Source organism: Lactuca serriola, chromosome 5 (genome assembly GCF_051521515.1).
Source record: "Lactuca serriola cultivar US96UC23 chromosome 5, Lser_US96UC23_V15, whole genome shotgun sequence".
Classification (NCBI taxonomy): Eukaryota; Viridiplantae; Streptophyta; class Magnoliopsida; order Asterales; family Asteraceae; genus Lactuca; species Lactuca serriola.
This window is the reverse complement of record NC_136412.1, coordinates 252,781,586-252,793,737: the sequence shown is the minus strand read 5'-3', so window position 1 is coordinate 252,793,737 and position 12,152 is coordinate 252,781,586. Positions and strand designations below refer to the sequence as shown.

Here is a 12,152-nt window from a genome sequence, read left to right as displayed (position 1 = left end):
AATCACAGTAAATTCTTGATTTTGGACGGCCCATGCAAGTTGAAAACTTTTTGGACCCTATCCAAAGTTTTTTGAATACCACAAGGACCAAATTTGCAGTTTTGTCTTTATTATATATCTCAAACTTTTGCTAACTTAACCACTCAACTTTCAATTTTTCCTCTATCTTTTTGTTCAATCTTTGCAATTTTGAATTCAATGATGACTTGTTGCTGACGTGATAAATTATTGTAACAATTTTGATTAAACAACAACTAGACAGAAGTTACAAGATGCAAGAAACATGCATTTATTAAGGTGTTTCTTGTTTTGGAAATTGTTAAATGTCTTTTGTCTTTTGTCCATGTTTGCGGAAGAAGACGTGCACTTGAGAAACGTCTACCCGCCAGAAGGGAAAAGTGTTCAAAAAGTACTTTTGTAGAAAAACAAACAAGGCCTAAGAGTACTAACACACCATTCAAATGTCATGTTGAATCGGCTGACGATGAGGTTTTGGGGCTACACAAAACAAAAGGGGAAACTTTATTTGATAAAGAAACAACACGATTCAAAGGGTAAATGGGTAATGTAATACATATGTACATATCATTAGAGTTTCCAAGCTCATAAAAGTTTCTAAAAAGAGAAACCGCTTCTTCACCCATTATCCCACCTGTGCATTTGTAACTTTTCCTCCCAACGACCCAAAAATTTCGTTTTTCAACATAACCAAAAACCATAATCTGAGTGTCATATCATGAAACCATACATAATGCATCTCAAAATAATAATAAACCACGGTGCGGAAAACTGTATCATATCCATGACATATAAAAATCAGGAACTAAATCAACTCCCAGGATGAAAGCTGAAGCTGTGGTGTGTGCAATGCCATCAACCCGAGCTCTTCCCTCTGCTAGTGGAAGTACCTGAAACCAAAACTGAAACTGTAAGCACGAAGCTTAGTGAGCTCCCCCAAATTACCACATACCCTACAATAATATATATATCAAGCACATACTGGGGCCTTGCCCCCCCCCCCCCCTCCATCGGACCGAAGTCCGAAGCTGACTGACCGGGACCTTGTCCCCTACATCGGACCGCAATCCGAAGCTCACATCAGACCGAGTCCGAAGCTGACTGGGACCTTGTCCCCTACATCGAACCTGAGTCCGAAGCTGACATCGAACCGGAGTCCGAAGCTGATCGGGACCTTGTCCCCTACATCGAACCTGAGTCCGAAGCTGACATCGAACCGGAGTCCGAAGCTGACCGGGACCTTGTCCCCTACATCGAACCTGAGTCCGAAGCTGACATCGGACCGAAGTCCGAAGCTAACTGATCATAACATAACGTATCACTTAGCATGAACAGACATAATCCTGTCTGAGCCACGAAGGCTTCAAACATGCTAACTACTGCGTCGGATAAAATCTGGATACTACTGCTAGCTAAACGGGCCGGCATTGTGGCCTTAGACCCGCTCCTACTGAAAAGGAACTCACCTCGTGAATTGGCTGCTGAGTGAATAGCTCTGAGGGCTAACTGCTGCCGCTCCGGTATCTCCCCGGCTACAAGTCCATAAACACACTCAATCAAATGCTAAACACTGCACTGGGTAAAATGACTCTTTTACCCTTGGTCAAAGTCAACTCTCTTTGGGCTGACTCACCGAGTTGGGCCACCCAACTCGCCGAGTCCTACTCTCACTTCTCAGTTCTACACGCTGCTACTCGTCGAGTGTGGCATCGACTCGACGAGTACCCTCTTGATCCAAGAACTCAGACAATCTTCATCCGACTCGCTGAGCCGTATGAACAAACTCGACGAGTTGTTCATGATCCTAAGAAGATTGCCTTGGACTCGCCGAGTTGTATGAACAACTCGCCGAGTCCCTCCATCACTGAGTCTACCCTCAACTCGCTGAGTCCACTCTCTAACTCACTGGATTCACTCGACACTGATCAAAATGAAGGACTCGGGAACTCGCGACCCAACTCGCCGAGTCGTTCTTCCCGACTCGCCGAGTTGCCGCCATGCAACTGATTTTTACTCGATTTTGTTTGAATCCAACACATACAATTGATAGATCTGAGTCCAATAAGCTGATTTACCACGTAAAGTTTCCAACTTTACGTGCACAACCTCATGAATAAGGGAAATAAGGCTAAAAGATGCATAAAATGGGTAGATCTATGATTAATATGCAAAGTAACTCCAAAAAGACAGTAGATCTGGGCTCTACAACACCCCATCATTCAGATCTAAAGATATCTCGACTTATTAAGGCATTCATGCAAACATAAGGCTTGGAACAAGCATCAACTAGCTCTTAGGAGAGCCCTAATGGAAGTTTAAAGCATATAACAAGAGGGGAACTCCGAAAATACCTCAAATAACTCAGATTTGCCCTTGGATCTTTGCACTACAGCTCTTCTCCTTGCTTCTTTCCTCTTCTCCTTCTTCACACCTTCACAAAATGGCACCAAAAACACTTATAAGCTCTCAAGGGAGGATTAGGGTTTTTTCACTGTGTTCTCAGGTTGAGGGAGGCGAGAATGGGGCTATAAGGTGGTTTAAATAGTGGGCAACCCGGGGATTTAGGGTTTCTCCCAGACGGGCAGACTCGCCGAGTCCAAAATATGGACTCGCCGAGTCGTCACTAACACGTGCTCGAAATCCCGTCCCTACTCGGCGAGTCAGGCCATGAACTCGCCGAGTCCCTTTACAAAACTTCAAACTAAATACCAAGGAATCATCATACTGGGAACGGGTCGTTACAATTCTCCCCCACTTATCTCAGACTTCGTCCTCGAAGTCTGCTTCGGCTGAATCTGCAAATATCTCTGGGTAGTGCTCTCTCATCTCCTCCTCAGCCTCCCACGTCCACTCAGACCCCTTCCGGTGCTGCCACTGCACTTTCACTAACTGAATTACCTTGTTCCTCAAGGTCTTGGTCTTCCGGTCCAGAATCGCGACCGGTCTCTCAATGTAGTTCAGGCTACTATCAACCTGAATATCCTCTAGGGGAACGACTGCTGATTCATCCACCAAACACTTCCTCAACTGAGACACATGGAAAGTGTTGTGGATCTGACTAAGCTCCTCAGGAAGATCTAACCGATAAGCAACCCGACCCTCCCGGGCCAAAACCCTGAAAGGACCAATAAATCTGGGGCCCAACTTGCCCCTCTTCCGGAACCTGATGACACCCTTCCAAGGTGAGACTTTCAGAAGGACCATATCCCCCACCTGGAACTCCAAGTCCGAACGCCTCCTATCGGCGTAGCTCTTCTGCCGACTCTGAGCAGTCTGCAGTCTACTACGGACCTGCTGGATCAACTCAGTCGTCTTGAGCACCACCTCCGTGCTCCCGATGACCCGCTGACCGACCTCGCCCCAACAAATCGGGGTCCTACACTTCCTCCCATACAGCATCTCAAAGGGAGGCCGGTCAATGCTCGCATGATAACTGTTGTTATACGAGAATTCCGCTAACGGAAGGTACGTATCCCAACTGCCACCGAAATCTAGGACGCATGCCCTAAGCATATCCTCGAGAGTCTGAATCGTCCTCTCGCTCTGCCCGTCTGTCTGAGGGTGGAAAGCGGTGCTGAAATGGAGACGAGTACCCATCTCGTCGTGGAACCGCTTCCAGAACCTGGATGTGAAACGGACATCTCGGTCAGACACCACCGATACCGGCACTCCATGACGTGACACAATCTCTCGCACATAGATATCGGCTAGCTTCTCCGCTGATATACTCTCTTGGATCGGGATAAAATGGGCACTCTTCGTCAACCGATCCACTACTACCCATATCGAGTCCACTCCATGTGCGGTCCTGGGAAGTTTGGTGACAAAATCCATGGTGATATCCTCCCATTTCCACACGGGAATGTCTAACGGCTGCATCTTGCCGTGAGGTCTTTGGTGCTCCGCTTTGACCTTCCGGCAGGTCAAACATCTCTCAACATACCAAGCGACGTCTCGCTTCATGCAGGGCCACCAATAATCAGGTCGAAGATCTCGATACATCTTCGTCGCTCCTGGGTGGATAGAAAATCGAGACTTATGAGCCTCGTCCATCAATACCTGCCGTACCCCACCCCAGTACGGTACCCATACCCTACCATGAAGCGTCAACAAACCCCGACTGTCGTAATCAAATGAAGCTACTCGGCCCACTATCCTCTCACACTTCTGCCTCTCCTCCTTGAGGCCCTCCATCTGAGCCTCCTTGATCCGCTCCAACAGTTGAGTGATCACTGTCATCCTCATACACAGATCCCTGATAGGGGCCGCCGACACCTTGCGGCTTAGGGCGTCGGCCACCACGTTGGCCTTCCCTGGATGATAAAGGATCTCACAGTCATAGTCCTTCAGCACGTCCAACCACCTCCTCTGCCTCATGTTCAAACTCGGCTGATCCATAAGATATCGCAAACTCTTGTGATCCGTGTATATAGTACAACGGACCCCATAAAGGTAATGTCTCCAAATCTTGAGGGCAAATACAACTGCCCCCAGCTCCAAGTCGTGGGTAGGATAATTAGCCTCGTGAGGCTTCAACTGTCTCGAGGCATAAGCTATCACATGGCCTCGCTGCATCAAAACTGCTCCCAAACCTGTGATCGAGGCATCACAATAGACTACAAAGTCCTCTACTCCCTCTAGCAAGGTAAGGATTGGAGCCTCGCACAATCTCTGCCTGAGGGTCTCGAATGCTGTCTGCTGCTCCGGACCCCAACGAAATACCACTGACTTCTTGGTCAGTCGGGTGAGCGGCACTGCTATCTTGGAGAAATCCTGAATAAATCTCCGATAATACCCTGCCAACCCTAGGAAGCTCCGAATCTCAGATGGAGACTTCGGGACCTCCCACTGCATCACGACCTCTATCTTGGCCGAATCTACCAGAATACCCTTCTGGTTGACGAGGTGACCAAGGAAGTGCACCTCGCGCAACCAGAACTCACATTTGGAGAACTTTGCGAAAAGTCTCTCCCTCCTCAAAACCTCCAGCACCTCCCGCAGGTGCTCCTCGTGCTGCTCCTGCGTCTTGGAATATACCAAGATGTCATCTATGAACACTATCACTGACCGATCCAGCATCGGCCTACACACGCGGTTCATGAGATCCATGAACGCGGCTGGAGCATTGGTGAGCCCAAATGGCATCACCACAAACTCGTAATGACCATACCTGGTCCTGAAAGCAGTCTTTGGTACATCCTCATCTCTAACCCGCATTTGATGATATCCGGAGCGTAGATCGATCTTGGAGAACCAAGACGCTCCCTGAAGCTGATCAAACAAATCATCTATCCTCGGGAGTGGGTAACGGTTCTTCACCGTTACCTTATTCAACTCCCGGTAATCTATACACATACGATGCGACCCATCTTTCTTCCTCACAAACAGGATCGGCGCTCCCCAAGGCGAACTGCTCGGCCGAATGAAACCCTTGTCTAACAGCTCCTGCAGCTGTGTAGACAACTCCTGCATCTCAGGGGGAGCTAGTCGATACGGTGCCTTGGCTATCGGAGCCGCACCAGGAATGAGGTCGATCCTGAACTCAACCTGTCTCTCAGGAGGTATCCCCGGCAAATCCTCGGGAAACACGTCCGGGTAGTCTCGAACAATAGGAACATCGTCAACTGTCGACTTGCCCTTCTCCCGGGCATCCAAAACGTAAGCTACAAAACCGGCGCAACCCTGCTGAACATAGCGCCTCGCCCTTGCGGCGGAACAAAAGGTCGGTCCTCGCTGTGGCCTCTCGCCCTGAATCACCAACTCTCCCCCACTGGGAGTGCGAACCCTCACTAGCTGAAGCTCACAATCAATCACCGCCCCATTGGGGCTTAGCCAATCCATACCCACAATAACCTTATTCCCTCGCAGGGGAATAGGTACCAGATCCACTGAAAACTGCTCATCAAATAACTGAAGAGAACACCCTCTATGCACTCTGCCGACCCTCACGGTCCTATCATCCGCTATCTCAACCTCTAATGGACAATCCAGCTCCCCTGGAGCTCTACTGAATCTCTTGCTAAGCGCAAGTGATACGAATGATCGGGTAGCCCCCGAATCGAATAATACCATAGCAGAAATGCCGTTCACCGAGAACGACCCTAAATAAAACATACAATCATAAGCAATATTCAATCAATAATAATAAGGAGATAAAGAGAAGATACATACCCGTCACCACATCAGGAGTCGCTCGCGCCTCCTCTGCTGTCATCTGAAACGCCCTACTCTTCGCCACTGGCGCATCAGCTCGGCCCTGCCGGCCGTCTGTAATCCTCAAAGTAGCAGGGGCAGGTGCAGCCACCTTCCCTGCTGCAGCTAAACCCGGACACTGGGACTTTTTATGTCCCCTCTGATTACACTGAAAGCAAATCAGATCTGATGCTGCAACGGCAGTAGCAGGAGCCGTACAATCCCTACTCAAATGTCCAATCCGACCGCACTTGAAGCAGGCGGAACTCCCTGCCTTGCACGCTCCTTCGTGCATCTTCCCACACCTACCACATCGACCGTGGCTCGGCTGTCCCCTGGACCTATGATCTGAAACCCTGGGCTTTTTGCCCGAACCGCCTGAACCCGAAACCGCCTCCGGTTTCCTCTTCTTCTCCATCTCAAGATCAATCTCCCTCTCCCGAGCTCTAGCAATCATATCTTCCAGCGTTTTACAGCTGGACCGGCTCACAAACTGGCGGATATCGCTCCGCAACATCTCATGATAACGGGCCTTCTTCATTTCCTCATCAGCTACATACTGAGGAACGAGAAGAGCCCTCTCCCTGAACTTGGCGGTGATCTCCGCCACTGTCTCTGTAGTCTGGGTGAGGTCTTGAAACTCCCTAGCTAGCTATTGCACCTCAATGACCGGTGCAAACTCCGCCCTGAACCTGGTAGAGAAATCAGCCCAGGTCATGGCGTCCAATGCTGCATAATCCCCAATGGCATGCCCGACCTCCTCCCACCAATCTCGTGCCCTGTCCTTCAGAAGACAGGACGCCAATCTGACCTTGTCCCCCTCGGGACATCTGCTAGTGCGGAAAGCGTTGGCCACATCCGCCAACCATCTGCTGCTCGCTATGGGGTCTCGCACCCCATGATAGTCCGGAGCTCCACATGCCCTGAACTCCCTGAAAGTAAGGGTGCGCGACCCCATCATGGCCGCCACCTCGGCACGGAAGGTGCCTAATCTCTCATCCATCAGCTCTAGAATCCCCTCCTTGATCGAACCGAAGATCACAGGAGTCTGCTCTATAATGATGCGCGTAATCTCCGAAGAAAGAAACTCTCGGGTCTGCTCATCCATGCGCTCATCCCCCGAACCTGAACCTGATCCCTCCCCGGCACCTCCGCTGCCGGCTGCTGGTCTCGAACGCAGAACCACCATTCTGAAACACATCACAACTACATCAGAAAACAGAAATATCTTGAGGGATCATTGATACTACAACTAGCTTCCTGGTCTTGTCTCAGCCTTTCTTGATTCGAGTACGGATCCTCTGCTTCCAGTAGTACGGGCCCATACTACCTTCCACATCTATCCGTACTTTCTTCAAGAACTGTCCTGACTCCACCAAGTCACTTCTACTACTACTGATCTATGCTACCCTCATCCTAGGCTTGCCCCAGGGAAACCTCAGACTCAACTCAACTAGTCCTCAGCTGCTGCAGGTCTCCTTATAATGCTAATTAACCATCACCTGAACACCATCACATGTGACGAAGATCAGATAATCCTTCAAGTAAAAGACCCGTCCCTATAACGGTTGGACTCAAACAAGAGCTGCGCAATAGGGCCAGTTCCAGCACTCTGGGATTATTCAACCCTGATCACATGTGGTGTAACGTGTTCACCTAATGGCTAACTTCCATCACTCAGAACTCCCACAAAGCACGAAGCAAGCAGCATTCGGAATAAGGAAACATACTCAGGCAAAACTATTCTCAAAACGAGAAATTGACCTAGCATACAGTGCTAAGCTCATACTATCAGGCATAACCTAAACAGGCTATCCTACTGCTGTCTACTCAATACTAGCATGCAATACTCATAAAGATGTAACACATAAAGCAGGCACATAAGGCATCCTCCTAGATCCTTAGTCCTATACTAGCATGTTGTTCTACTGAACTGAAACTGAACAAATAACTTGTATGGGTAATTTGGGAGTACTTACTTGAGCTCGGCTGATCGCATGCACCACACCCTTATCTTGTTTAAAAATTCCTTTCTTTCTAAGTGCTTTCAAAATTCTTTTAGAAAACATTTTCCTTTTTGTTTTTTTTAAATCTTTTTATTTCCCCTTAGTTTGAGTTCAGATACACCCGAAAGTGTATCCGAATCCCTCAAACCAGGGCTCTGATACCAACTTGAAACGACCCAAAAATACGACCCAAAATTTTCGTTTTTCAACATAACCAAAAACCATAATCTGAGTGTCATATCATGAAACCATACATAATGCATCTCAAAATAATAATAAACCACGGTGCGGAAAACTGTATCATATCCATGACATATAAAAATCAGGAACTAAATCAACTCCCAGGATGAAAGCTGAAGCTGTGGTGTGTGCAATGCCATCAACCCGAGCTCTTCCCTCTGCTAGTGGAAGTACCTGAAACCAAAACTGAAACTGTAAGCACGAAGCTTAGTGAGCTCCCCCAAATTACCACATACCCTACAATAATATATATATCAAGCACATACTGGGGCCTTGCCCCCCCCCCTCCATCGGACCGAAGTCCGAAGCTGACTGACCGGGACCTTGTCCCCTACATCGGACCGCAATCCGAAGCTCACATCAGACCGAGTCCGAAGCTGACTGGGACCTTGTCCCCTACATCGAACCTGAGTCCGAAGCTGACATCGAACCGGAGTCCGAAGCTGATCGGGACCTTGTCCCCTACATCGAACCTGAGTCCGAAGCTGACATCGAACCGGAGTCCGAAGCTGACCGGGACCTTGTCCCCTACATCGAACCTGAGTCCGAAGCTGACATCGGACCGAAGTCCGAAGCTAACTGATCATAACATAACGTATCACTTAGCATGAACAGACATAATCCTGTCTGAGCCACGAAGGCTTCAAACATGCTAACTACTGCGTCGGATAAAATCTGGATACTACTGCTAGCTAAACGGGCCGACATTGTGGCCTTAGACCCGCTCCTACTGAAAAGGAACTCACCTCGTGAATTGGCTGCTGAGTGAATAGCTCTGAGGGCTAACTGCTGCCGCTCCGGTATCTCCCCGGCTACAAGTCCATAAACACACTCAATCAAATGCTAAACACTGCACTGGGTAAAATGACTCTTTTACCCTTGGTCAAAGTCAACTCTCTTTGGGCTGACTCGCCGATTTGGGCCACCCAACTCGCCGAGTCCTACTCTCACTTCTCAGTTCTACACGCTGCTACTCGTCGAGTGTGGCATCGACTCGACGAGTACCCTCTTGATCCAAGAACTCAGACAATCTTCATCCGACTCGCCGAGCCGTATGAACAAACTCGACGAGTTGTTCATGATCCTAAGAAGATTGCCTTGGACTCGGCCGAGTCGTTCTTCCCGACTCGCCGAGTTGCCGCCATGCAACTGATTTTTACTCGATTTTGTTTGAATCCAACACATACAATTGATAGATCTGAGTCCAATAAGCTGATTTACCACGTAAAGTTTCCAACTTTACGTGCACAACCTCATGAATAAGGGAAATAAGGCTAAAAGATGCATAAAATGGGTAGATCTATGATTAATATGCAAAGTAACTCCAAAAAGACAGTAGATCTGGGCTCTACAACACCCCATCATTCAGATCTAAAGATATCTCGACTTATTAAGGCATTCATGCAAACATAAGGCTTGGAACAAGCATCAACTAGCTCTTAGGAGAGCCCTAATGGAAGTTTAAAGCATATAACAAGAGGGGAACTCCGAAAATACCTCAAATAACTCAGATTTGCCCTTGGATCTTTGCACTACAGCTCTTCTCCTTGCTTCTTTCCTCTTCTCCTTCTTCACACCTTCACAAAATGGCACCAAAAACACTTATAAGCTCTCAAGGGAGGATTAGGGTTTTCTCACTGTGTTCTCAGGTTGAGGGAGGCGAGAATGGGGCTATAAGGTGGTTTAAATAGTGGGCAACCCGGGGATTTAGGGTTTCTCCCAGACGGGCAGACTCGCCGAGTCCAAAATATGGACTCGCCGAGTCGTCACTAACACGTGCTCGAAATCCCGTCCCTACTCGGCGAGTCAGGCCATGAACTCGCCGAGTCCCTTTACAAAACTTCAAACTAAATACCAAGGAATCATCATACCGGGAACGGGTCGTTACATAGTATTTGTATGCAAGGATAATATCGATCCACATCCTCCAAATTTATCATTCGCACAACCATAGTAAACCTCTTTTATACCTACATCCAATGTTGTAAAACTCGCAGAGTTGGCTGATTACTTCTCCGAGTACTCGCTACTCGGCCCCATACCGAGGCGGGTTACAGAATCCCGAGTACTCCCCGATTGGTCCCTTATTGAACTGTGCAGTGCTATAAAACCTGGTCAACTCGGTGATTAATATGTGTAATATATTTAACAATTTATTATTTAACACAAACACGTGTGATTATTACTACATATATATCTTAAATTTTAAGTAATTATTCACGAAGTAAGACCATTATGTGTTTTTCAGTTTTTGTGTTTTCATATGTATCTAATTTTGTTATATATTTCAATCAACTTAAGATTTTAACTTATAATATTGACATATATATAATTTCTGTAAAAATATTTCTATATGAATTATCGAATCCGAGTACTCCCCAAGTATTCCTGAGTACTCGTTACTCGGTAGCCGGCCAAACAGGTACTGAATAACGAGTTCTACAACCTTACCTACATCCATGTGTAGTCTAAAAAAGGGCACCATGTTTATATATCAAATTAAAATTTACCATTAAGATTGTGTTTGTTACACAGGACATGATTAGACTGAACAACCTTTCTATGACTATTTTTTATAGACATCGGTCCTGAGTCTTTGCCTCAACTTTTTGTGTGGATAAAAAGTAGCAACTTTTGTCTTATTGACATCACTCACCATCTTTGTCCAACCTTTTTGGGAGAGAGAAAAAAGTAGTTTTTTTGTTGCAGTTTTAGTCTAATGCACGTCAAATACAGTAAAATGCAGCCTATGGTGTGTTAGTTTGAGTAAGAGTACCAATAAATGATAAGGCAGATGCACACATTATACAAGGTTCACATGTAACATAAAGAGAGAAATTTGAGAACATCTTAACTTCATGTTTTGTAAGTCCCTTTTCTTTCCATTCCTTAAGCAGAACATCAATAACTTCCATTTCAGCGTGTCTTGTAGCATGTATTTTAGAGGCCAATTTGTTGGTGTTAACATAATTATGAGTTAAACAGAGTTACAAACAGAAAATACAAATTTTTTATAAAAATATGTACGTTTCTTGTTCATTAGTCTGATTTCTTCCACATGATATGACCTTCCCATCCATAACAATAACACATCTGTTCCATGAAAAAGAATTTTGTTTATATATATATATATATATATATATATATATATATATATATATATATATATATATATATATATATGTCAAATGATCGTTAAAATACCAAAGAATTTGATAACCAGAGAACATAGACAAAAAGAGATATACCCCACAGGCACCCCGAGATTGTGAAATGCAATTTTAGGGTTCCTTTTGATAACAAGATAATAAGACAAATTTGTAGCTTAAAATCTATACCATCAATATTTTAGAAAAAATTGTGACACACTAGGAAATGGTACCAAAACAGATTGCAAATTTATAAGACAAAAAGTGAAAGTTGCAAGTGAAATGCATACCTGTTGTAATGCCAGCTTCATAAATGCAACAAGTTTTGGCATTTCTTCTCGGGTCCTCCTATATATACGAATTGTTTCGTGTATTACTTCGAAATTAGTAAACTAATATTATAAATTTTTGAAATACAATCATATGATCATGTTGCGACTCACGCATTCCCATTAAATTCTATATTTTACTTTTTGCCCTTTTTAGTTGGATTGATTTTCAAAATATACATACCTCAAAGTTTTTATTTTATATTTAGTCTCTTTTT

General features: G+C 45.9%; 1 protein-coding gene across 1 annotated transcript; it reads right to left on the bottom strand.

Annotated features, from left to right (window-relative positions):
• Positions 1 to 457: 457 nt before the first annotated feature.
• Positions 458 to 11,937, bottom strand: LOC145050379 (tRNA-specific adenosine deaminase TAD2-like). The gene is made up of 8 exons (XM_078998639.1): positions 11,865 to 11,937; positions 11,705 to 11,780; positions 11,485 to 11,549; positions 11,233 to 11,391; positions 10,345 to 10,426; positions 6,968 to 6,994; positions 575 to 666; positions 458 to 498 (listed from the first exon to the last, which is right to left on the bottom strand). Exons 1-8 carry the CDS (start codon positions 11,935 to 11,937, stop codon positions 458 to 460), a joined length of 615 nt encoding a protein of 204 aa, XP_078854765.1.
• Positions 11,938 to 12,152: the final 215 nt, after the last annotated feature.

Coding starts and splice junctions, on each gene's coding strand:
- LOC145050379 (XM_078998639.1), bottom strand. CDS start 11,937: ATGCCAAAACTTGTTGCATTTATGAAGCTGGCATTACAACAGGTATGC. Junction 11,392..11,484: donor TCAGACTAATGAACAAGAAA/CGTACATATTTT, acceptor CCTCTAAAATAC/ATGCTACAAGACACGCTGAA. Junction 499..574: donor CTCTAATGATATGTACATAT/GTATTACATTAC, acceptor TGTTTTGTGTAG/CCCCAAAACCTCATCGTCAG.